This window comes from Lygodium microphyllum, chromosome 3, assembly GCF_053477565.2.
Source record: "Lygodium microphyllum isolate KBCC chromosome 3, Lygodium_microphyllum_v1.1.10, whole genome shotgun sequence".
Taxonomy (NCBI): domain Eukaryota; kingdom Viridiplantae; phylum Streptophyta; class Polypodiopsida; order Schizaeales; family Lygodiaceae; genus Lygodium; species Lygodium microphyllum.
Window position 1 is genome coordinate 70,611,002 of NC_141137.1, and position 26,497 is coordinate 70,637,498.

A 26,497-nucleotide genomic window follows, 5' to 3' on the forward strand; every position below is an offset into this window, starting at 1 on the left:
AAAGACACAAAATAATAAAAACCACTATGAGTTTTTATTGACATGTATATACATCAAAATGGACTAAATCTAAAATACATGCCTTCCTAGAGGCTCCATGAGAGTATGAACTCTTTACATGTTTTTCCAAAACACAATCATCACAAAAGTCAAGCTTTGAGTTTTTCACATCAACTCTTCCAAGTTAAGAAAGTGCATGTAAACCCTTTTGGCTCATGAGTCCAAGATGCTTGTGTCATAACTCCATGTGTGACTGCACTTTTCTAACTGCAACAAACTTTCCAAGAAATACCTTGCGGTAAAGATAATATAGAGTTCCCTTTTTACCGCCTCTAGTAACTAGCATGGATCCTTTCTGTATCTTCCACATTCCACCACCAAAGGTAGTGAAGTAATCCCTGTTGTCTAGCTGCCCAACAGAAAGCAAGCTCTTCTTAATGCCAAATACATACCTAACATCATGAAGATTCAATTCTTGACCATTTTCAAAAGCCAAGTGTATGGTACCTAATCCTTCAATATCACATGCATGGTTATTCCCTAGGTAAACTTTCCCAAGATTACCTACTACATAAGAAGAAAAACACTCCAAAGATGGAGTTACATGAAATAAGCACCATTGTCAACAATCCACAATTGTGGCAAACCATCATGAGTAGACAACAAGGCATCTATCACATCCCTTTTAGTAATATACATATCTTTCACTATCATAGCATGTGAATCTGCAGACTCAACCAACAAATCAGCATCTTTATCTTCTTCTATCTCCTCAAAAACAACATTAGATACCATATTTGCATTTTTTGTTTCTTTAGGGGTAGAGTTGTAATCTTTCTCATTCCTTTTTCGCTTTGCATTAGCCTGCTTCTTACATTCTTGCTCCTTTTTATAGTACCTACAATCAACCTTTTATGTTATTTGCATCCACACTAATAACAAGTGATATCGTTGTTTTTCCTTGCTTTTGCTGCGATTTTTATTCTTATTTGCAGCATTTGACCTCCTTTCAATTCATCCTTTTACATTGTAGACCGATCCATTGTTTTTTCCACTTGCCTTGTATCTAATCTCCTCATTGAGAATAGAACCACGCACACCATCAAATGTCAAGTTGGGGTTGTTGCTCAATGACACAACCAATGCTTCCCATGTATCTGGCGAAGTCATAAGCAAGAACATAGCATTTAGCTTAGGACTAGAAGACGGCAAGCCTACATCCTGTAACTAACTCAAAATTCTAGTGAAAGCATTTCAATACTCTAAGGCGAGCTTAGACTCATCAAGCTTCGAGTTGACTAACTTTCGCATGAAATGTACCTGGTTGACAGGAGTTGTATTCTCATACGTAGCCTAGGGTTTCTCCCAAACTACATAAGTAGTGGTTAAATCCCTTGATATCAACCAAGATATTATCTGTGACTGCCATCTTGATATAAGTAATGCCTTTCTAATTCATTTTAGCCCAATCCTCAACTGACAAAGCAACAGGCTTATGTTCTGCCAAAGCATCATCACAATCCTTCAAGAAAAGTATACCCTACATACGATCTTTCGAAAGATCAAAGCCATTGACATCAAATTTACGAATCTCAAAAAGATTCTTTGTATCAGATGTACATGCATTGCTAACCATCTTTACCAATAAAAGACTACAATAAAATGCTCAAAACTTTCAACCAATAGCAAGTTGCTGAATATAACAACAAGTATACACACTTGTACTTCCAAAGATGTCCAAGAAGCAGATATTTTGTTGCAATTTCAGTCCCAAGAGCTGATAACAACATGTACATGAACCAAATCTGATACATATGCATGAACGATAACTCCCATTTCAATAATACATCACCGTAATGCCCAAATGCAATAACCCAAGTGTTGTATGTACCACTGTTTCACTGCATAATGAGCATTCAGCAATAATTTACCAACAAAAGCTGCCCTTTTAGGACATTTAATACATCTGAAGTCCCAATTTCTCCCACTCAGCAGTGAATCTGCTGTAATTTCATTGTCAAAGCACAAATCAGCTCAAAATGCATCATTGATGCAAAAAGCCCCAAAATTTTTGCAATAAATCTGCTCCATTGCATTTAATAAATCATCCCCAATGTCAAATACGTGCAAATGTTGCAGAAATTTCACAAATTCCGCAAAACCCCCAAATTTTGGGGTCCAAATGTGCACAAATTACAGTAAAATTGGCTCAGCTGAGCAAAATTTCACTTGTGTAAGAAATGCCCCAAATTTTTGAAGCAAATGCACACAATGTCTGCAATTTTTGGGTTAGATGTCACTGTTCTACATGACCAGCATCAAATCTAGGAAAAGCCCCAAATTTTGGGGTATAAATCTGTACAGATCTGAGCATGTGCTCGCACATGCAAACCCCTGTTAATGAATAGGCAGCTTGCTTGTAGGAAACAACTTAAAAAAAGTGTGAAAAATGCCATGAATGTGCCCTCGTAACCAACGTGTTGGTCACCACCTAGTCACACTTGATTTGCCAATCTGTGCCTGGTCGTTGCAGCTGTCACTCGTTGACTGCTAGAATGTGCCGCTGCTGTTCCTGCCCTGCGACTGCTGCAAACAGCCTGTTAAACCTGCGCCTGGTGCCGACAGCCTGTCCCTCGTGATGCTTGACTATCGCCTCCTGAAAACGTCTGCAGCTGACCTGCACCTCACGCCTGCTGGTCAAACTGACCACCAACTGGTCTCAACTGCACGTCTCCTCATGCGCACATGCAAAGACTGACCCATCCAAACCTCAAGAAGGGTGCACACTCTTGCCGAAGCTCTGATACAAGTTTGAAGGGAGCAAGTGGAAGTACTCAAGCAATATGCGAATCAAACGAGGTGTATTCAGCAGTAGAGTGTGCAGAGAGAGTGGAGATTCGAGAGCTATTTGTGTAACAATGTGGTACACACAAAGAATAAAAGAATGTATTTATAATTAGGGTATGGTACACTTGCACCTGCAAGGGTGTATTCACATGTACAAGTAAATATATACACAAGTAGCGAAAGGGCCTTTACACCCAACAGAAGAACCAACTTCCACAAGCTGATGAGCTCACCAACTAGGAAAGAAGAGGATAAGGAAAAGGGTGTATCAGCATTAAGAACTTGCCACCAAGCACGAAAGAGTGACCATCAAAGAGCAACCATGTGAGTGCACATCCAAAATAGCCCCACCACCCATACTTTTAGGACCGCAACCATGGCTCCAAGAGATCCAAGAGATACCTATATGCAAAGTGTCATTTTTCCATAGCATAAAGTGAATTCATCCAATAAGAACCCTCAAGGTGGAGGCAATTCAAGGCAAGCATGGCAAAAAATAAGTGAGCATGGCAAGCATGATGCACTATGTCACTTTAAGGTGGATGTAGAAAGGCCAGGCTTGCAATTTCTGGTACAGAAACTTCGCCCCCCATTTTTCGAGAAATTCATTATCAAAATTGCTTGGGTTGAACATCAACACCCAGGGGGTAACCCAAATGCCAAGTAACATTCCTATGAGGGATGACCATCTCTTGCCATTGCAAAGTGAAACCAGCCTTCTTTCCATGGATAGGTGGTATTTCCTTGATTACAACTTAGTTACAACAGCAACATTTATTACAAAATGAGAAATGCAAATTAACTCACAATCTTGGACAATGGACTCCTTGTTGGCCGCAAAACAAACACCCCTTCAGATACTTCTTTAACTTAATTGAAAAAGAAATTAATGAACAATGGGATTCTCCCAATCCCTTTCAATATTCCAACTCCCCTTACTATCCAAAATGACCGGCAAGTCTTCAATCTCATTTGCCCCTTGATTCAGGCAATCAATTGGCCTCCACCCACTTTGATAGAGATGAAAATGAACCAAATTCATTGATTTACTGGTCCCTCCACTTGAATTTGATTGAAAATAGCTTCTACCTTGTTGAATCCAAGTCTTAGAGCTTCCAATTTCTGACGCACTTCCTAAGGCTATAACTAAACCCTAATTTATAATTGCAAATTAGAGTTTATAACAAAGAAATCCAAAATTTCTCAACCTCTGGTGATCTCAATTTTGTAATCTTCAGAGCAAGGCTGTAAAAAGATTGGGAGATGAGAGAGAATGCTGTAGAAAGAGAAATTTCAGAGATTCATCACGACAAACACTGAAAATTTTCTACTACCCTGCTCAAACAGCCATGAAAGCTGTCACCTATAGCTTAGCTTAGGACTACCAGAAAAATTGTTACCCCCCTCTTATAGGTCGCCATTTGCACCAAAAGAACCTTGGGCTGCTATCACTTGCTCTTGAAGGGCTCTAAATTGCTGCCACATGCTATAGGACTGATTCCTAGTGGTTGCAAATCACATCAACCACCTCTCCTTGCTATCCAATAGCTTTCTTCTCTCTCACAATGACTGAAATAGACTCCACTAGCCTCTTAAAACGTTTTTCCCACTTGCATGGGAAAATTTTACCGAGTGAAAACCTTCTATTCTCATTTTTACCATTATTCATAATTAAATATTAATTTTCAAGCTTTAAATACTGAAAATGAATCTAATAATTATTTCGGTGCCCAAAAAAATAATTTGACTGGCCAATAATTAAATTGACTAGACAACTTTCATTCCCAAGTATCTTTGCACCATCTTTGACCATCAAATTGGTCCTAGGTACCATTAAACATCACTTCTCTAGTGTCACCAACTGACACTTATGGCCAAATGAATGACCTAGGCTAACAACTAGTACCAAATACCACCAAGTACATATGCAACATAACTTATAGCAACTTTTATCTTTGACACCCTGTGATTTCCTAGAGTCTTGGGCTCCTAAATTTACTCTAAATCCAATTACACCTCACATATACAACATTTACTTAACCATGTGATTAAAAATTAATCCACATGTTAAGTGAGGTTTTAAATATACAAGTCCTCATAACACAAAGACTATAGATATAGTTCAATACAAGTGATAAGAGAGGATTTACTTGCACCGATACGAAGACCAAAGGCTTGCCCAAAAAGCTTCTAAGTATCCAATGCCTTATGGAGATTCTCTCGTTTTGCTTTGAGGATCATGAACACATCATCTCCTAATATTTTATTGATACTTTTGCATTCCTCAAGGTTACAAATTAATTTGGTCTAACTTGAAGAAACAACTCAAAAGGCATTTCCCTTTGCTTAAATTTCAGCTTTCATCCCTATGGTTGGACTAGGCTTTTATACACTTGGATGATTTTTTCAAACAATCAACCAATTAGGTTTATCATAAAATGGTTCAGGATAAGAGATGAGCAACTGAGAAAGCAAATAAAGTTTAGTTTTCTCAAGATAGTAAAGCTAAGTGGTGTGATCGGTTCCTTCAATTGTGGAGGTTTAAGTTTCCTCACCAAGGAAAGTTTTTATATGGAGGCTTTTTATCAAGGGCCTCCCCACATAAATGTGTCTTTTCTACTACATGTAATGAGACTCTTGTTCATCTATTTATTTCTTGCCCAATTGCTAGATAGGTCTTGGATTCCTGTTTCTAAGCATCGACTTCAATGACACATTAGAGTACAATCATTTGTTCTTGGGTTTTGGAAAAGATGTTGTCTATGACCACTTTACAACGAGAGCATCCTTGTCATTTTCATTTTTAGTGTTGGAGTAGTCTTTGGCACATCTAGCGAAGACGAAATTCGTGTGTTTTTAATTTGGCCTCATGTATTTAAAACCGACATTCCTTCCTATATAGAGCCGTATATAACCTAATTAACTAAGAACTACATGTCTAAGAAAGCAAAGGCAAGAAATAGGAGATCATACTTATCATCACTATTTGTACAACTTTGAGTCGCACATGTAGAGGACAACCCTAAGATTTCCAATATATAAATACAAGACGTCTAATTGAGCAAATGCATAAGGAGCCGCATCCACCCCAATGGGATAACCCAAGTCTCTATTAATCTCTCCCTCAAGAACAATCCCACCTTGCCAACCCAAAGCATGGAGGTCTCTCTCTATAGAGTTCATGAGGATGGACTTATGTCCATTCATGTTGACGCCCAAGGCTAGACCATACAATCTCCAAATGGCCATTGTTATGACCATATTAAACTTCTCAACCTTAGAAAACATAGATGAATCATATGTATGAAAGAGATTGTCCCAAAAGCTTAGCCCCACCAAGAAGAGCCAAACCAATGATTTCACCATCAATTGCATCAACTTATCTAGCACAGAGAGCATTGGATGAGTCATCAATGCAAACAACAAAGGACTAAGGGGGCATCCCTAACAAAGGGACTAAGAAAAGCAATCTCTTCAATTACCCCCTTAATAAGAGCTATGCATGCCACTCCATCAAAACTAATTGCATTAATAAGAGAAGCTATTTGGAAGTCAAAACCCATGAAACACACTAATTGTAAAAGAAAGGACCAGCTAACGTGATACAATGCTTTTTCAATATCCAATTGAATCATAGCAACCTCCTAAATAGAAGCTTTTGCATAATCTATCCCAAATTCAGCATGCAAAAGATTGTGTGTAATATTGCATCCCTTAATAAAACCATATTGTGACAGGTGAATCAACTCTAGAAAAACTTTTTGAAGCTTGCTAGCAATGATTTTGGAGAAGATTTCCTACAATGATCCCTTGAAAAAAATGTGTCTCCATGTTACAGAGCCAAAGAGAAAGGAACCTTCAATAACAATCCAAGCCTTGCAATCTAGTAAAGGAAGTCGTTACACAAATTGAAAGAAAACAATAGCAAGAATAGGTTGTCAAAGAAATGCAAGTAGAGCACATGGATGAGGAATGGGATAAGATCAAGGTCTTGGAGGATGAAGAAATAGAGGAAGATATTCTTGTTCTAAAACACAAAATCATACAAAGACAGGTGTGAGGGTCATTTCCATCATCAACATTAGGGACCCATCAATCATGATCAAAGGAAAGCATTTGGTTTTATGGTACACAACAATGCAAGAAAAGATTTAGTTGCCAAGACAAACTAGATCTCTACAATGAACTAGGGTATGGATGGCAAATGAGCTCACACCCAACCAGCTCATGAATAGGAAACAAGAACTAGCTTAAGTACAAGAACTAGCTTGAGTACATGAATAGGAAACAAGAACTAGCTTAAGTACAAGAAGTAACAAAACAAGGAAAGTGGGTGGTCTAAAAATGTGGTAGGGCCGTCCGTCACTACAAAGTTCCACAGATCCAATGCAAAAAGAAAATGATCCCCTAAGAATATCTAAGTGGGTCATGTAATTTGATATATTGTACCCACTATCCTATGATGATAGGATAATCTTAGAGTTTCCTTTTTTGGTCTTTAGATTGATTATGTTGTTTGGCACTTGAAGTGGAATCTACAAATGATTAATGGTGTATCCAATATTGTCCTTTAGGTCAATTATGGCCTCCATAGAACATTTGTATAACTTTCTTTCTTTCTTTTTCTCTGTGTGCATGTGTTTGTGTGTGTGTAACCCCCACAATAAGCCTCTAGTTCGACCAATATGACCATGAAATCCAAAGGCAGAGTACCAATATGACCATGAATTCCAAAGGCAGAGTCAAAGATAAAAGCATTTTTATGCATGTCATAGATAGAAAAACCTTGATGATTAAATCCCATATCTATCTACCAACCAGCTAGAAAACAAAAAGCTGGGATGAAATCTCCACATATATAACACAAAACATATCGCAACCACTAGCAATCATCACACCATGTCACCACTAGGGAGGCCTCCAATAAGAACTCTCCGAACAAAAACCTTGCCCTCATACAAGGATCACTAACTTCCATAGTTGTAACAATCTATATACGTACATTTTGTACTTTGTATTTTATCTCAATGTCTCTTTCTAAGGTGTTACTAATAGAGTTGTTTCTTCTTTGAACCGATTCCAACAAATCAAATCGGAAACCAAACCTGTGGTTGCATCTCCTTTTGAGCTACCCCAAGTTCAGCTAGGGCAACAATAGCCTCCATTGCATAAGGACATTGCCTGCAGAGAAAATTTTAGTCATTTGAAAGATTCACTATGAACACAAACCAAACATGGTATCATTTAAAAAGTGTATTGCAACTTCATGGAAAATAAAAAGTGCCAAATTGAATCAAAATTGCATCTAAAAACACAAAATAATGAGAACAAGCACTTTGAAAAAGAACAAAAATTTTGTTTACGTTTTAAAACCAAAATGTACAAAAGTGAAAGATAACAGTATATAAAGTATGATATTGAAAACCCAAAGCATTTGCTTCTCAAACACAAGTGTGGCATTTGAGAGAGATTTTAATTTCAATGATCTTCCACAATCAAGTTTTGCACCTAGGACTTTTTGAAGCACCATATTCAATCCCATTGGTTCTATGTTAAAAGGTTCTTCCCAGAGGTAAAGATGCTCTTATCTCTGTTAGACAGTCATTTCCTGGACAGTTGTACGGCAGTGCCACACCAGCACAGTACGGCAGAGTGCCACATCAGCGTAGAGGACAGCCACATCAGCACAGTACAGCAGAGGACAGTTTACTGTCTGCAGTCGGACAGCTTTTTTACTGCAGTCGGCTGCATTTAATGCAGCCGACCTGGTGCAGGGTATTTCTGATTTATTGGCTATATATAGCCAGTTGGTGGCACACTCTCTGCTACCATTCATTCTGATCTTGAGAACTGTTGGCTGAGACTGACTACGCCCGAGCTGACGGAGATTGAGGTCTTCAAGACGGACACACACGTAAATATTTCCTCTGCCCTCCGTGTATATTTCTGCACTCTTATACAGCATACTACACTACAGATTTTCTATGTTACACTGTCTCCTTTTCTCTCTCTCTTCTCTCTGTGTTCATTATCTCTCAGTCTTTGTCCTACACTTCCGCATCACTGCACTCTAACATGGTATCAAAGTGGTGAAGATGGACTGACTAAGTGCTGAACCTACCTAAAGAGGAGATTTCAGTGCAACACAAGGCTGCATTTCCAAGATTCGAGGGCGAGCGGGAGGGCTGCGCATCGGATCAAGGCTGAAGCAAGCGTGGGCGTGCGGGAAAGGAGTCCAATTGGTGAATTTGCTGCAGGTTATTGCTGTTCAAGCGGAGGAAGGCTATGTTTTAGGCCTTCCATTGCAGATTTTACCTTTTCATCGCCTCTGGCGTGTGAACAAGGTTTGGGATGTGGAGGCCACATCCCTAACAGGCTGCGTTTACACAGTTAGAGGGGGCTGCTTTTGCGTTTGTGTAAGCACTATAGGTGAACATATCTTCAGAGACGTGACTTGGAGTTCCAGGCGATCATGGACACGAAGGTGCCTGTTCTATTGGCTCTTCCATCCGAACAGAAGCTTGATGGTGACAATTATCGCATCTAACGGGTGAGGATGTTGGCCATTCTAGGGTCTTATGATTTGGCGGAGCTTGTGATGGAGAAGATCACTCGACCCTCGATGTCAGATGAGTCCACACTCTCTTTCAGTGCTCATGCGGAGTTTACCAAAGCTTAGTCTAATTGGGACAAGCTGAATGCTAGATTCGTTCTTTTCTTTTTCTGTCTTGCACTACAGTTGTGATGGCTCACATCGAGCACTTAACAGTGACTCGAGAAATATGGTTGGAGCTCGACCAAATGTACAACCGGATGACCCTGATGAAGAGGGTTTCTTTGGAGGTGCAGATGCGGACGTTGTCCGTGAATAAGTCTTCTTAACTTTGGAACACATCAACAAGCTTCGGCAACTTCAGATGCAAGTTCAAAATGCGCGAAAGCCCATTTCCTCCGAAGACATGGCGATCACTTTATTGTCCCAATTGCCGCCACGATTCGATACTTTTTATTCCCCTCTTATTGCTTCAAGGCGGGAATCAACTCTTCAATGGGAAGAGGTGATTCCTATGGTCTTGGACCAAGAGAAACAGTTGAAGGGACAGAATGCTACCAAATCAGAGACATTGGTTGGTCAAGCCTCTCAAAAGAAGGGGAAGGACCAAAAGAAAAAAAATGAGAACAACAAATCCAAGAAGGACAAGGAGAAGGAATCGACTCGCCATACGTGTGGTAAGACCGGTCATTGAAAAAAGGATTGCTCCGACAAAGACAAGAAGGAACCCAAAAAGAAGGACACGAAGGATTCTCGACCGATGGCTGCACCCTCATCAGTTGCTTTTCTACACTTAGCAGTCATTGAGAACTCTACACTGAAGACTTCTAATGCTACGATTACAGCTCCCCAGGCTTGAGAGTGGATTGTGGATAGTGGTGCCTCACAGCATATGACTCCTTCTGTTGGTGTTGTCCATTTGCAACCTTCGCGTGGACAGATTCTCATTGGCGACAGCACTTCTGTGTCTATTGCTGTGTAGGGTGAGATACAGCTTATTCAAGATGGACGTGGTAATACCCACACTTCCGAGGTGTTGCATGTGCCACGCTTGGGGTATCATTTACTTTCGGTCCATAAGATTTGTGCTCTTGGCCTCTTGGTGGAGTTTGGCAGTGATATTGTTCGAGTCCTTAATCGTGGATCGAGGAAGGTTCTCTCAACAAGGTACGAGGAGAATGGCATCTAAAAATTGAAGTCTTCTACAGCTCTTATCTCACTTCTTCTTACCTCTCAGACACAGTCCCAACTATGGCATGCTCGGTTTGGCCACCTGAACTATGAGTACCTTCGAAAGGGGTCGCGAGGGTCTTTTCTCCGAGGTTTGCCGGACATAGTGGTCAGCCATCAGCCATGTGTCTCCTGCATTCGTGGGAAACTGCATGGAGCTATGAAGCTTGTCTCTACTGATCTTTGTCTTTTCTTTTCACATTACACATTTTCTCTTCACCTCTCTATTGATCTTTACTCTTCACCCCCCTCGTTATGAGGACCGAGTCCATGAAGGGAAGCTTGTACTTCATGTTGATTGTAGATAGCTACAACAGGATGACATGGGCCTATTTCTTGACATTGAAGTCGAAGGCTTTCTCTCACTTCAAGGATTGGCTTCTTTTTTAGGAGAACCGATATGGCCGGCGATTGAAGACCTTGCGTTCAAACAAGGGCAGTGAATTTATGTCTAATAAGTTTGCTCATTTTTCTGCAGATAGGGCATTCACCAAGAGTTTGATAACACAAACACTCCTCAAGAGAATGGCATTTTGAAGCGAAAGAACCGAAGTGTGATCAAGATGGCGCACACCATGATGGAGCACCGGCAGACATCTCAATTTCTCTAGGCCGAGGCAATGGCTACTGCAATTCACATCCTCAATCGATCTCCCACTTCAGTCGTTGACAGGATGACACCTTTTAAGGCTTACTTTGGGACGAAGCCTGATGTCTCTTATTTACGGATCTTTGGGTGTGACACTTATGCCCACATCCCGAAGCCGCAGTGTGACAAGTTTGAGGCGGCTTCCCGACGATAGGTTTTTGTTGGCTATATCTCCCAGTCCCAAGGTTTTCGTCTATTTAATCCCGTCAAGCGGGATGTCTACACGAGCCGAGATGCGTGGTTCGTGGAAGTTCTGGCCATAGAGGGGGGTAAGGAGCACCTTGTCCTTGGAGATCCAGGGGAGAGTTGGGCTCTCGAGAGAGTTCCTTTGGAGCCAGACCCTCTTGATGGAGATTCTTCTTTTGATTCAGAGTCATCCCTTCCACCAACCACCCCCGAGGAGCTTCCACGAGTGGATGTACCCGCATCTTCAACCGATGGAGAGCGACGGAGAGAGGTTTGTCCTCCTCCTCGTTGGGCCCATGACACACTCCGTGATTCAGGGATCGAGGGGATCCCTGAGGAGTGGGAACCGCAAGATGAACCGCGGAGGTCACTGAGAAATCATGCACATTCTACAGAGCTTGTTTGCTCTAACTATAGTTTGATGACCCGTGTTATGCAACACCGTGAGCCCACTTCAGTGAAGGAGGCTTTGCAATCTGACCATTGGCGGAAGGCTATGCAAGCCGAGTTGGAGGCTATTGAGAGGAATGGCACTTGGTCCCTTGTGCCTCGTCCCTCTCACAAGAAGGTGATTGGCGTCAAGTGGGTCTTCAAGACCAAGTACCTTAGCAATGGTTCTTTTGACAAGCACAAGGCTCGCCTTGTTGCTAAAGGTTTTGCTCAGCGCCTAGGCATTGATTTCCATGATACTTTTGCCCCCACTGCTCGTATGGCGCCTATTCGAGCTGTTCTTGCCTTGGCTAGCCATAGAAGATTCAATTGGATGTGAAGTCGGCCTTTCTTAATGATGATTTGCAAGAGGAGATCTATGTTGAGTAGCCTCCTGGCTTTGGGTCCTCGGATGGGAAAGTCTACATGTTGAATAAGGCCTTGTATGGCCTCAAGCAGACTCCACAAGCATGGAACCAGAAGATTAACTCGTTTCTTCAATCAAAGTTGGAATATGGGCACTCCAAGGCCGATCTGCAGCTTTATGTGCACACTTCCGAGATTGGTTGCATGTTGTTTGTGTTGTATGTTGATGATTTGATTCTGACAAGGGATCACACACAAAAGGTCCGAGAGACCAGGACAGCTTTACATAAGACGTTCGAGATGACGGATTTGGGACTTCTTCATTTCTTCTTGGATCATAAGATTTATTAGTCTCAGAGGGGGATTTTCATCTCTCAGCATAGATATATTAAGGAGCTCTTGGTGACTTTTGAGATGGAGACTTGTCAGCCCATTTCTACTCCTATGAATTCGAACTGGAAGGCCACTTCACACTCAAATTCTTCCGTGACGGATGCTTCCCGCTACCATCAGTTGATTGGATCCTTGATTTGGCTTCTCAACACTTGTGTTGATCTTTGTTTTGCTATGGGTCTTTTGGCAAGGTTCATAAATGACCCCAAACAAGTGCATTGGCAAGCTGCCCTACGGATTCTTTGGTATTTGAGGGGGACCTTTGACTTAGGGATTTCTTATCCCACGGGCACAGATGCTTCAAATCTTGTTCTTGCAAGTTGGAGTGACTCGGATTGGCTGGTGATATGGACCATCGGCAGTCTACTACAAGCTACTATTTTACCTTGGGTACAAGTGTTATCTCTTGGAGTAGCAAGAAGAAGACCACGGTAGCTCTTTCTTCTACTGAGGCGGAGTATCAGGCCACGTCTTCTACCACATGTGAGGTTGTGTGGCTTCGGAGATTATTGGAGGAGCTTGGCTACCCCAACCTTCTCCTACTCTTCTGCAGTGCGACAATGAGAGTTGTATTACCTTGGTGCGGAATCCTGTATTCCATGCCCGGACGAAGCACATTGAGATCCAATATCACTTCGTACAAGAGAAGCTTCTAGATGGGACCATTGATGTGGAGTACTGCAAGACGAAGGATAATCTTGCAGATTTGTTTCCGAAGGCACTTCCCCAAGCTCTTCTTCGGCAGCATTCCAGATCCCTCAATCTTTTGACCCGTCTAGGATCTGAGAGGGGATGTTAGACAATCATTTCTTGGACAGTCGTATGGCAATGCCACGTCAGCACAGTACAGCAAAGGACACGTCAACAGTTGGACAATTTACTGTTTGCAATCGGACAGTTTTTTTTACTCCAGTCGGCTGCATTTTATGCAACAGACCTGGTACAAGGTATTTTTTATTTATTGGCTATATATAGCCAGTTGGTGGCACACTCTCTGCTATCATTCATTCTGATCTTGAGATCTGTCGACTGAGACTCCGGCTGATGGAGATCGAGGTCTTCAAGATGGACACACCCACAAATATTTCCTCTACCCTCCGTGTATATTTCTGCACTCTTATACAGCATACTACACTGCAGATTTTCTGTGCTGCATTGTCTCCTATTCTCTCTCTCTTCTCTCTGTGTTCACTCTCTCTTAATCTTTGTCCTACGCTTCCGCATCACTGCACTCTGACAATCTCCTCCCAAATTCGTTTTGCAATGTTTGAACTAGTAGCACCAAGAGGCTTGACGGAATCATCCAAGACAATATGTTTCTTGAATCCTCAATGTGGACAATACTGAAGGCACCTATGTATTGAAGTATCTCAAGTTGGATGAACAAGGCAAGCTACTTAAGCAATCAGAGAAACACGAATGGGTGCATTACCACTTATTGCAAAATGAAAGTCGCACTTGAATTCGTTCTCAACATACCAAATCCTTATTCATTGGCCCAACACTGTACACATGAATATTCAAGCTAATTACCAACTCAACTTGTGATAGAATTAAAGCCCTCCTCTTCACGTTACTACAGTGAGAGCATTCTTCCTCATCAACATAATTTCCACCTACATTGGTTGTACTTGACCAATAGTTCCAAAACCATATCCTCAATGCTTTTATATTTATATATTTAGAGATTCTTGCAACAATGGGAAACCACAAACCACTTAGTCAACTCTTGGAAGAAAGCAATGTAATGCCTCATGCCATCGTTGAGTTAATGTAAGTGCTGCTTCCAAAATTTCACTCATAGGTACACAATTTTGACATTGCACTTCAGAGGTGGAAACACTTGACTGCTTGGTATGTGGCTCAGGATAGGATCTATCGTATCAATCTCACCCACGAGCTCCAAAAATTTAAGATCAAATGCTAAATATTGATGATTACTCATTGAGTTCTCCACTATGGGGGCTCCAAAGCCCCTTGAGGACCAGGTCACCTTGTTCCTGAACAAGTTTCCCAATAAATATTTAGCAAGTGATTTCACAGCCCACCATACCTACATTCTATGAATTTGACCGCTAGCTACTACATTACACTCAGTTGTTCAACAAGTTCCATAGTGCACCCCCACTCACACTTAGGACGGGGTTCTTGTTACCACTTCTGAAAAGTGGCTAGCAAGGGAAAAGCAAGAACCAACAAAATAGAAATCAAAATCAAAATCAAAACCAAAACCAACCTCAAAATCAATAAAGTGAATCACAAGGAAACACTTAGTGCACCCCCACTCACACTTAGGACGGGGTTCTTGTTACCACTTCTGAAAAGTGGCTAGCAAGGGAAAAGCAAGAACCAACAAAATAGAAATCAAAATCAAAATCAAAACCAAAACCAACCTCAAAATCAATAAAGTGAATCACAAGGAAACACTTAGTCATCTCCCAAACCCGGTTGCAAATACAAAATCAAAATCAAAACCAAAACCAACCTCAAAATCAATAAAGTGAATCACAAGGGAACACTTAGTCATCTCCCAAACCCGGTTGCAAAATATACCTAAGAAAAATAAGTATTGCCAACACTATCAAAAGATTGGTCATTTTGATGATAAGTGTCGCTCAAAAGCTAGAGTTGCACAACCCAAATCTAAGAATAAAAACCCCACACCTCAATCAACTAGCCCCCAACCAAGGAGGCAAGACCTCTCTGTAGAGACATCAAAAGATGCGAACTTAGTCCATATTTGTGAGTTACCTCCTAATGAGGCGACCACAAAGGCCCGCTCTATCTAACCAAGTAGCTTCTCGCATGCTTGGATTGTAGATAGTGGAGCCAAATATCACATGACCCCCATTTAGAACATTTTTGTCACCAGAGCCCCTGCAATCAAGAATGTCCGATGTGGAAACAACTCCTCAATCAAGATCCAAAATCTAGATCCAATCAAGTTTAATACTAATACAAGCCGAGATCCCACATCACTAGAGGATATGTATTATGTCTCCAAGCTTCAATAAATGAAGCCAACCTTTCTCCTCAAATAGGTGGTAAATAACTTAATTAAGAGCTAATCGCAACAAGCATAAAATTCACATAAACTAAAAATACACACTTTACCACTTTAATCTTAAATATTAGATACCCTGTTGGCCCCAAAACTAGTGTCCCTTGTAGTATTTCTTTATCTTATATTGCAAATGGAAGGAGTACAACTAAGATCCTCTGATCTCCTCCGCTAATCCAAATGCCTCTTGCTGTCAAAACTAACCAGCAAACCTCCAAACCAATTTGCCCCTTGATTTGCTTAAGGATTGGCCTTCACCCTGCTTCTTGAAAGACAACTTCAGTCTCGAAACTCAATTTAACCAGTTGGTAGTTCCATTTGTGCAAGTCTTGGGTGAAAATCAAGGGGCAATTGGCTCAAATTGCTTGCTGATTGTATGTACAACAAAGGGCTTTTGGATCAATAAAGGAGATTGTGGAATCTCAACTTGTACACTCTCCATTAGTAATCAAAGTTCAAGAAATACTGAAAGAAGCACCAATTTTAGAGCCAACCCAAGTGTCCATTGTCCAGGATTGTTAAGGTAATGTATGCATTTCAATTTATGCTTAAGTATTAATTGCTGTAATTAAGTGATTGATCAAGTTTTACCACCCTATCCAAAGAGAAAGGCTAGTTTCATGGTTCCATTGTCAAGATAATATCAATTCCGTTGAATTGGTGGACACAAGGTACTTGATTGAAGGTCAAAAACTTTGCTCTAGTGCTGAAATTGTATTCAGCTGAGAAATTACAGCCATATGTCTTCATACAATGAGATGGAATCAAGCAGTGATGATGCCTCTTAGTATGAACATTCGCATGGGAATGAAGGAAATGCAATGTCTGATCTTAAACAAGGCTCACACCATGGACAGCAAGCTGAAAATGTTGTTATTGGGCAAAATGTATATCCTACAAAGCATAATGACGTTGATGACTAGCAAAGTGGAGAGAAATTTGATGACCAATTTAAGAATCTGATGAGGACAACAGCAAATCTCTTTGCTGAATCAGGAAAGGATCCTCAATTCACTCGATTTTTTAATACTTTGAAAAAGGGCAGCAAAGGCAAGAAGAAGAAGTCATCTTCTACATCTTTGGGACAGCAAGTTGTATCAAAGGTAATGCCATAGCCTTCACTTGAAGCTCCCAAATATGCTAATGAAGCAATACAGTTGGTACCTACGGGGCAAGGAATCCAAATGCAAGGCTATCATGAAAGTGTCAATCCAATGGATTTTGGACAGCCAGGCATGCATGCTATGATGGGGCAACCAAGATACTTTGGTGGTAGAACAATTCGTCATGCCATAGTTAGACAAGGACCGCGTATAACAATGTATGGCATAAATCCCTATGGCATGCAACAACCAATGCATTGTATGCAAGGCCCAATGTATCCGTGTATTCCTAGAAATGCGCAAAACCCTATGTATGGCAACATTCGCTTGATACCTGGGGCACAAAGTAGCATACTAGGTAATGCATCTGCACCCCTGAATGTTAATGGGACTCGTGTTATTAATGCTAGCCATGCAAATGAGTGTTGGTCATGAGGAAAAATGCTCCTAGTAATGCATGCAATGTATACGAAAATGTATCTTCGTATGGCTGGTAGTATGGAAATTCCCATGCGCAATCACATTGCATTGGTTCAAAGTATGCAAACAAGAATGTTTCCTTGAAGTTCCATATGCTTCTTGGTGAAGCTTCAGCATTGTTTCACCAATAGATGCAAAGTGGATGAAAGAGGATGACTTGGCAAACCATCCTCAATTGTTGCAACTTTATCTAGATGCGTTTCAGTTAGAGCCAACTTCAGTTATGGCCCAATCTGGTTCAGGGTCCGAAGTATTGCCTAATACTCAAGGGGGCAAGGTCAGAAGCACAAAAAGTAATTTTCAAGATTATTTAATTCTGGAAATTTAATTAAATGGCTAGATAATGCTGAAAATTTGATTCAAAAGGCTATCACTTGACAAAAATACCCATACCAACTGAGAAAACGTTTTTAGAGACTGAGTCTTAGCCATTCAATTAGTTTACAGCCTTTGCGAGGGCGGAAGAGAGAAAGAAAGAAAGAAAGAAAGATATATTAACGTCTACATAAGGCCAATGTGGCCTATGAGACAAAATCCAAAGCACATCCATGTCTAATGTCATCTCATCAGTAAGGAAAATATAACATTACAAATAAGTGGGTGGCCTATGAAACACTACTGAAAATAACTATACGATGGGACTATACCAAAGTTGAACCATATATAGTGTTCCATCGATAGAAAAGAAAAGTAAAGGAAAGGAGAACCATATCTGATAGAACCGTGTACAAAAGTGTGGTGGAGACTAAGGGCTGAAGAATCTTAGCTATGATGCGGTCCCTAGCTAATTCACTGATATGCCTGGTGGTGCGTCTTCGATGTCTCGTGATAATGGCTCTAATCCGACTGAGGTGTGGCCTCCTCGGACGTGGTCCTGGTAGACGGGGTCATCGTGCTCGATGAAGGGAAATGGCTCTATCCAATGTGACTCCACGATGTGGCCTGTAAGGTGTCTGGCAGTGTAGCTCTGTCTCTGCTAGCCTGGTAGTGTCAATAGGGTCAGCTCTGTAGAAGAAGTCTGTCAATGCTCTCTGTGCATGTCCCTCTAGGTGAGCTGGCCTCCTATCTCGAAGTAGTGCGGTTCGATGCCTCTCGAGCTCTAGGAGGAAAAGATCTAGGCATCTCTAGTCCTCGTACTCCATGATGCAACGAAGGGGTCCAAATCCATCACGGAAGAGACAGTGATACCGTCCTCGTATGTCATAGTATACTGTGCATCTGCATATGTAGTGCTCCTCCGTCTCAAGCTCTCGACCACAAAACTGGCAAGTCCTATCCTCTGCTAGGGTATTTGTCAATTAATCTGTCTCCATCTCAAGCCTATGTGAGGAGCTGCGAATCTATTCGATTGCAACCCATACACTATGGGAGAGATTGGTGTCCATATATACTAGCCGAATAGTGAAGCCAACATCAGAGAGACACAAGAAATGACTCCTGTAGAACTCCATTCTCGATCCTAGAGGGAGTGGTGGATGAATCCATGTCCTTGTTGTCTCAATTCTCAAGATATCAGCTCTGATCGCCTGGTTCAACTCTGATCGGCTGAGAGAAAGTGTAGGGCAATCAAGGCTATAATCCAAAGGTGGAAACCATGTAGGTTCATCCAAACAGCCATCTGTGAAAACCAACAGTTCTTCTCGCCTCCTGCTGCTAGTTGTCTAGATGAGGTTAGTGCCAATCTAGAGTATCTATGGCGTGGACGTTCCATAGTCTGTGCCAAAAGGTCATTGCCTTGAAGAGTGCCTCCGTAACTAAAAGTATTGCCCCTAGCTCTGCTCTGACAATGGGATGTGGGATGGAGGACTTACTCCTAATTATGCATGCTATCATCATGATCAATGGCCTTTCCGTGCTATCCCAACCATCATAATAAACCCTCTCTACTCCAATATGATCAATGAGTGGGCTAAGGCGCCTTTGGTACAAGCTGCAACCCCATACCTCTGCTCCATATAGTAATGTAGATGTGACTAGGGTGTCAAACAACCAGAGTTTGGTGCAGGGCTCCTGGAACTGTATGTGAGCACATTGATTCTCGAGTGCCCCTAGTGCTACGTATCCACATGCCAGACGTGCTTCTGATACCCCTCTCAACAAAAAACGTGGGCCAAAGAAGGTGACTCCCAAATAGACATATTCCGTCACATGCTCCAGTATGTCTCTCCCAAATGTGAACCGGTACATAGATCTAGTCACCCATGCTACTAAAGTATTGAAAACCATGGTTTTGGTCTTCCCGAGGTTCACTGTGAGGTCTTTATCTCTACAAAAGATGTGCAAAGCTTCTAGATAACACTACAATTCCTTCGGTGAATCTGAAATGAGAACAATATCATCTGCATACAATAATATCGGTATCAGCACCCCTGCCACGCTGGCTCCAACTCCTCCTCGGTCTATGTGATCAAACACTTCATCTATGTATAGACCAAACAATGTGGGTGAAAGTGGACTTCCTTGTTTCACTCCTATGGTACTGTCAATCTTCTTTAATAGTCCCCCTAGGTGCTCGTACATGACCTAACACTGCCTCATATAATGCATAGACACACCCCATCATATACCCTCTGATACTCCAATGTCCTGCAATCTCTGCATGATGCGTGTACGAGCGACTGTATCAAAAGCTTTGCGAAAGTCTACAAAGCAACAATAGATCCTCTTGTCTCGGGCTCGACCCTCCTCAATAATAGCTCTAAGTATGAGAATATGGTCTAGCATGGTATATCCTCGTCTGAAACCTGCCTGTCCTTGTACTCTCTTGCCTTGCATTTCAGCCCACTCATTGAGTTCATGCTCCAATAAAGATCCATATATCTTGGCCAAAGTATAACCGATCACGATATTCCTGTAGTTGCTAGGAATCAGGAAATCACCACTTTTAAATAGTGGAATTATAGTATTGTCTGACCAACTCATAGGGAAACCTTCACATACTGCTCTATTGAACATATGTGCTAATATGTCACAAGCATGTGAAAAATGTTCTGCTACTAGTCCATCCTCATCCTGTGCCCTCCCATTTTCTAATCTATAAATTGCATCCCTAACCATTTTTCATGTGAAGAAAGACCAATGCATTGGCCTACAAGCTTGTGGGGGCTGCATAGGTGGCTGTCCTAACAGGTCATACAACTGTCTCCCATAGTCAAACCAAGCATCTGGTGATGTAATTTGTATGGAGGACTGTCTTTCATGAAACATCTTCCATGCACTCTTGCTATCCCGCCCCAAAAATAAAAGATAGCCATTTGGGAGCCTCAACAAGCAAGGGATAACAAGGAGACACCTTCTAGGGGCTAGCAAATACATTGCTGATCAGGTGGTGACAACAATTTGGAGGTGCCTAGCAATAGGTGCCTGCATTAAATGCAAGCTAGAGCAGACAACAAGCGAATTTTTAGAGTTTTCTCATGAGGAAAATCTAATTTCTCTCATTTTGGCTTTCTCTCATCTGCTCTAGTAATTTCTCAAAAGATCTCAATACTTCTCAGTCATTCTTAGCAGATATCAACCAAATTTGGTGGAAAGCAAAAGGATTTCTACTGTAAACCTTAAATTTCTGCAAAATTTAGGGTTTGACAACCACCTTGGAACTCGTGCCAACAAGAAAAGGCATCATATGAATTAACAAGGATTTCAAATGTCAGCCCATCCATTGTAAATTGGAGCAACATTTAGCTAGTTAGTGGTTCCATTTGTAAAAGTCCCAGGTGAAAATCAAGGGGCAATTGGCCCAAATTGCTTGCTAATTGTATGTACAACAAGGGGCTTTTAGACTAGCAAAGGAGATTGTGGAATCTCAAGTCGTACACTCTTCATTAGCAATCAAAGTTAAAGAAATACTTAAAGGAGCGCCAATTTTGGGACCAACCAAGTGTCTATTGTCCAAGATTGTTAAGGTAATGTGTGCATTTTAGTTTATGTTCAATTATTAATTGTTGTAATTAAGTGCTTGATCAAGTTTTACCACCCTATCCGAAGAGGAAGGCTAGTTTTCAAATTCCTCAATTTCAGTTGTTGAAATTCAAATCCTAGACCATAGAAACATGAAACAGAAAACAAGAACGAGAAACGGGGATGGGGACGGTGACGGGGACGCCAAACCTAGGTAACGGGAACGTGGGAACGGGAACAATATTTAAAAAATTAAAATTCATGAAAAAAAATTAATATTTCACTCATAATCCATGTGGACTCTAGAGTGTTAAAACTTAAAACCAAGGTATACAATCCACAAGGACAAATCATTTTAAGTTTTAACTTTAAGATATCATGTATCATTCTAAAACTACTCATTAGAAATTGAATTGCAACTTACAAGGCTCAAGAGATAAGCTATTCACCTATAAATAATAAAATGCATAATACATATATCATAAATGATAAAACAATGAACAATGAACTAAACTTTAAAGTCTAAGCTAAAAGAACATGCCTATGGTCCCATTGCCAAAAAACTTAAAAGATTACAAATATGAAGTCTAATCTTTGAAAGAAAATGCTCATTGCCCTAAAAAAGACTACAAATATAAAGTCTAATCTCTAGAATGAAGCAAAATGCGGCATGTCAAAATAGCCCAAAAGGCAACTGCAAGACTGCAAGACTCAAGTACAAATATAATATTGGCATGGCACAACTATCAACGGCCCAAGTATCACACTGTCATCAATTATCATAATATCATATACAATGTACATGTGTCATGTATCATGAGTCTAAGACTCATGATAAGTAAACTAAATCAAAGATCATTATCATGATCTCAGGCTGCTCTAGCTACTCCTAAAGTGCCAGCCTCATCATCATGTGTATCATGAATTGTTGCATCTCCCTCAACATCAGCTTATGTCACCTCTTCTTGTTGCATCTCCCACTCTGTGAATGGATCGGACTTTGTTATCATACTATTGCATAACATCCTTAAATTAGCACTAGTATTAAGATTCCACAAGTTTTCGGGGAATACATTTATATTGAAGAATCTATGCCATATGAAAAGACAAAAAGAAAATCTAGTTTTGAATACAATGTATTTAACAATATATGGGTTGATCTAAGAAGAGTGCAGATTGCAATGGTTCACATGTATAGACTCACGTTGGAGGAATGTCACGGTGTTTTAAATTTTTCCTTGAAGTTAGATGAAGCACTGATTCAAAAAGGACAAAAGATGGAAAGAGTCAGCATTTGCATCATGAACAGGGCATTGGAATATAGCAATGGTGGGGGTCACGCACCAGTGCATAAGTTCCAGTCTAAGATGGAGCTTTGGTGGGTTGGTGCAGCTCAAGTACCAATTGAGAGAATCATAGCGGCAAAGATCCTCCACTCCAATGAAGGCAAAGACCGGTCGCGGGGTCGGCATCCACTTCTCTTCTTCTTCCCCTACATCAAAATCTCGTTTTTGCAGATTTTAGGTGTTTCAGCTTACTACCCACACCCCGTTCATGGAGGACATCTTAGTCGAAGCTGTCCATTGATGTCTCCATCAGTTGGCACCTGATTTCCAGCCCTCTTCAAGCAGTTTGGAGCTCATTCCAGCCAAGCGACTGTTGTTCCTGTGCAGACTTGCTGCCATACAGCCTGCCTCGGCATCACAGTCCTATTGCCTACGTTTGTAGTCTTTCTCTCTCCCGCAGCTGTCTTACCTACGTTTTTAGTCTTTCTCTCTCCTATTGCCTGCGTTTTTAGTCTTTCTCTCTCCTCACCTACGTTTTTCTACTGGTTGCAGTCTCTTACTGCTGGTCGCATCCTCCTCCCACTAGCAGCTCACTTCCAGTCCTTCCACTACCCTCCCATCCCTTGAGTGGGCATTGCGGTTTGTGCTTCACACTGGCCTCAAACCCCTTGAGGCGGACATTGCGGTTCGTGGTTCATGGTGGCCAACCTCTTCCTTCTTCAGCAAGGCACACTAGTATCCATGGCTTCTTTACCAATAGATGACCAGACTACTGGATACTGTAGCATCATTGGACACACCACCGATGCTTACCAACTTCAACCTTTGCTCCCCACCCCCCCCCCGAAGTATATGCATCTTCCACCAGGCACTCCTTGTGCCACACCTCCTTTCTAAGCCATAGAGATCATTCTGCATCAGCTATCAAAATACTATGCTCAAGCCAATAAGACGCATCCAATGTGCACTAAGTCCTTTCGAGCACATAGAGAATTGATTGGCGCTACGACCTCCTGGACATCATTGCAATACCAACGGCAGTCTTCTCTCACTTATTTTCAGATACAATGGCTTCCACAACCTATGGCTCTGTAATCCGCTCCACCAAGAGACAGTGATTGTTTGATACTGTCTCCTTGTCAATCCACTTTTTCGAGAGACAGTGGCTGCTCGACTCCTTCCCTACCCTCAACTACTCAAGTTCGAGAGGCTACCTCTAGGAGCTCTTCAGCACCCCAAATACCTTCTTTGGCACAACCGGTGGCACTTCCTTCGTCATTAGATATTTTAGAGTCCGTGATCCATGAGTTTTTGAATTCCCGATCTACTTAGGGGATTCAAAGGGGGATGTTATTTCTTTGCCCTCCGAGGGGGCATCTACTTGTTCCACTTCAGCAAGGGCCCCTCCACCTCACACCTCAAAGGGGAAACCTACTCCATATCAAATTCTTCACCCATCCTCTACTTTCTTGGGGTGGCTGTCTTTGACCAGTCATATCTTCTACTAACACTCAAGATCTTCAAGTACCACCTAGATCGAGATCTCGGAAGTTCAGTAGTAACTTGGTGACAAGGCCTTCATATTTTTTCCAGCATGGATGCGCGGAGCTAGTAGCTTCTCTCCCGAGGTTGAGTTTCGATTTCTCCAATTCACTCTGTCTACTATTCTTTACTGCAGGTTTCCTTTCCGGTGGAAATCTTGGATCTTAGGGATCCTCTACATCTTCTTCCTCCTCTTCTCTTCTTGCTTTGGTCACTTGGTCAGCATGGAGCCACCTCCCGAGATCAAGTACAAGCATATCCTTATGGTTCTTGGCACCACACAAAGTCCGACATTCCTCCTATGCATTGCATGTTTTCATCATCTTTGTACTAGGGCGCTTGGGCAAGTGAACAATTTCCCCAGGAGGGACACTGTCCAAGTGGCACCTGCTGCATGAGCATTCTTCAACATGTAGCATTGCATCTCCACCTCACTCTTCTCTTGTTCCTCTTTTTGGGCCTGAGAGGGGGTGTTGAGAAACCCTTCACCTGCAATTTGATTTTTTTTACATTTATGTGTTTTACATTTAGGGTTTGCAACCCTAAAAAGAGGCGCCATCCTAGACTGACTGTGCCTATTTATAGACCACTCTCTCATTCATTCCTTACGGCTGATTCCTACAGTCCGTCACCTCTTCTCTCTAGCCTCTCTACTACCCTTATACCCCTTCAGGAGGACATTGCGGTTCGTGGTTCGTGGTTATCTTCATCATCTTCCTTGTGTAACGACACACTTGGTCGCTTGTATCACATTCACTCCATAATTCGAAAATTCATCATTCCATTCATCAGAGTTTTTTCTCTCTTCTCTTCTCCATGTTTGCCAAGTTCACTCCGTGTTCTTCCCCGCAAACCCTACTGTCTCGTAGGTACGTCATCTTTTGACAACCAAGACGGTTCCTCTTCTTTGAAGCAATGTAAACATATGTACTCCACAATCGCTCCAAACAAGAGAAGCTAACCGATTGACTCAAAATACGGATGGCTAGTTGCTACAACTCAGGACCGTCCAAACCATAGTCCTTCCACCACAAAGCTGCCCCAATCTTACAGCGATCCTCCTGTGCATCCCCACAACCAAAACAACCCCGAAAGCTCCTATAACATAAAGTTTATCTCTCATCTTTCATCTAGTGCCATGATCAAACACTAGACGAGACAATATAAGTCTCCATGCATCCATAACCTCAGTGTCATTCTCCTGACCCTTGCCCTAGATGTCACAGGGACGTGAAATTTTCAGATGCTTTAATCTTGCTAATAACATTTGATTAAGTTACTAATCAAATGTGAAAGGTTGTTTAGCACATGTGATGCACGTGGCAGTTATTTCATGGAAACAAGCCAAGGACCCCAAGGATGCAGTGGGTGTTAAAGACAAAAGTTGTGTAAAGTTATGCCAACTGGGTTTTGGTGGTCAGTTGGTGCCAAGTTGGACCCTAGGACAATTGTTTGGCCATTAAATGCCAGTGGTGACACTAGGGACTAGCATTAATTAATTGTCAGTGGTGACACTAGGAACTAGCATTAATTAATGCTAGTCTAAGGATCAACAGAGGTTGGGAACCACTCCAAGTTGCAAATGGCCTAGCCAATTTCATTCCAGATGGACATGTTTAATTTTGGGTAGGGTCAAAAGGGCTGAAATTAATTTTCAGAATTAATTAATTCTAAAAAATTAATTTAATGGCTGAAAAGGCATTAGGAAGGCTACCACTTGGCAAAACTTTCCCGTGCAACTAGGGAAAAGACTGTTGGAGGGTGGTGGAAGCTGAATGGTAGCCATTCGGAGCTTGATAGAGGGAGAGGAGGTGATCAAATTTGGCTTTGAGAGGCGACGACGACTAATCGCGCGCCGCGACACAACAGGGGGCAGCAGGTTTTCTGTTCCGCCTCAAGAGAGGCGACGGTAGGAGAGGAGGGCTCGCCAGCCAGGCTGGTGTTTTACCCCCCTTTTCAAGCTGTTGGTGCCATCAAATTTGTCATCAAAGCTACGAATCAAAAGAGCACTTAATTACAACAATTAGCAAATGAACATAAACTGAAATGCTCACTTTACCTTCATAAACTTGGACAGTGGACACCCTGTTGGCCCCAAAACTGGTCCCCCTTTCGGTATTTCTTTAATTTCAATTGCTGATGGATAAATTACAAGCCAAGATTTCACAATCTCCTTGGCTGATTCAAAAAACCCTTGCTATTCCAATAATCAACAAAGCATTCAAGACTTGATTTTCACCCAGGGCAAATTGCATATTCTTTACCTTAGGAAGCTGGCAATTGCTGCTGATGCACTTTCTCCTAAAGATCACAGTCTCTGATGCTCCTATTGTTGTTGGTGCATCTGTTTGGGGCTGGTATAGCAAGGCAGTAGCTGATTTTGATCAGTTCTTTGCAACAAATCTCAAAATTTTCTCTCTTTATAGCATTCTCTTATCTCCTTCAACCTATGCTCAACCATTCTCAGCAATT

General features: G+C 41.6%; 1 protein-coding gene across 2 annotated transcripts in view; it reads right to left on the minus strand.

Annotated features, from left to right (window-relative positions):
- Positions 1-26,497, minus strand: part of APC7 (tetratricopeptide repeat (TPR)-containing protein) — a 74,304-nt gene that overhangs the window by 20,994 nt on the left and 26,813 nt on the right. For both annotated transcript variants that reach the window (XM_087672525.1, XM_087672516.1), the window contains exon 8: positions 7,953-8,028. In XM_087672525.1, the coding sequence (XP_087528651.1) occupies positions 7,953-8,028 (76 nt within the window). The remainder of the gene's footprint in view (positions 1-7,952; positions 8,029-26,497) is intronic.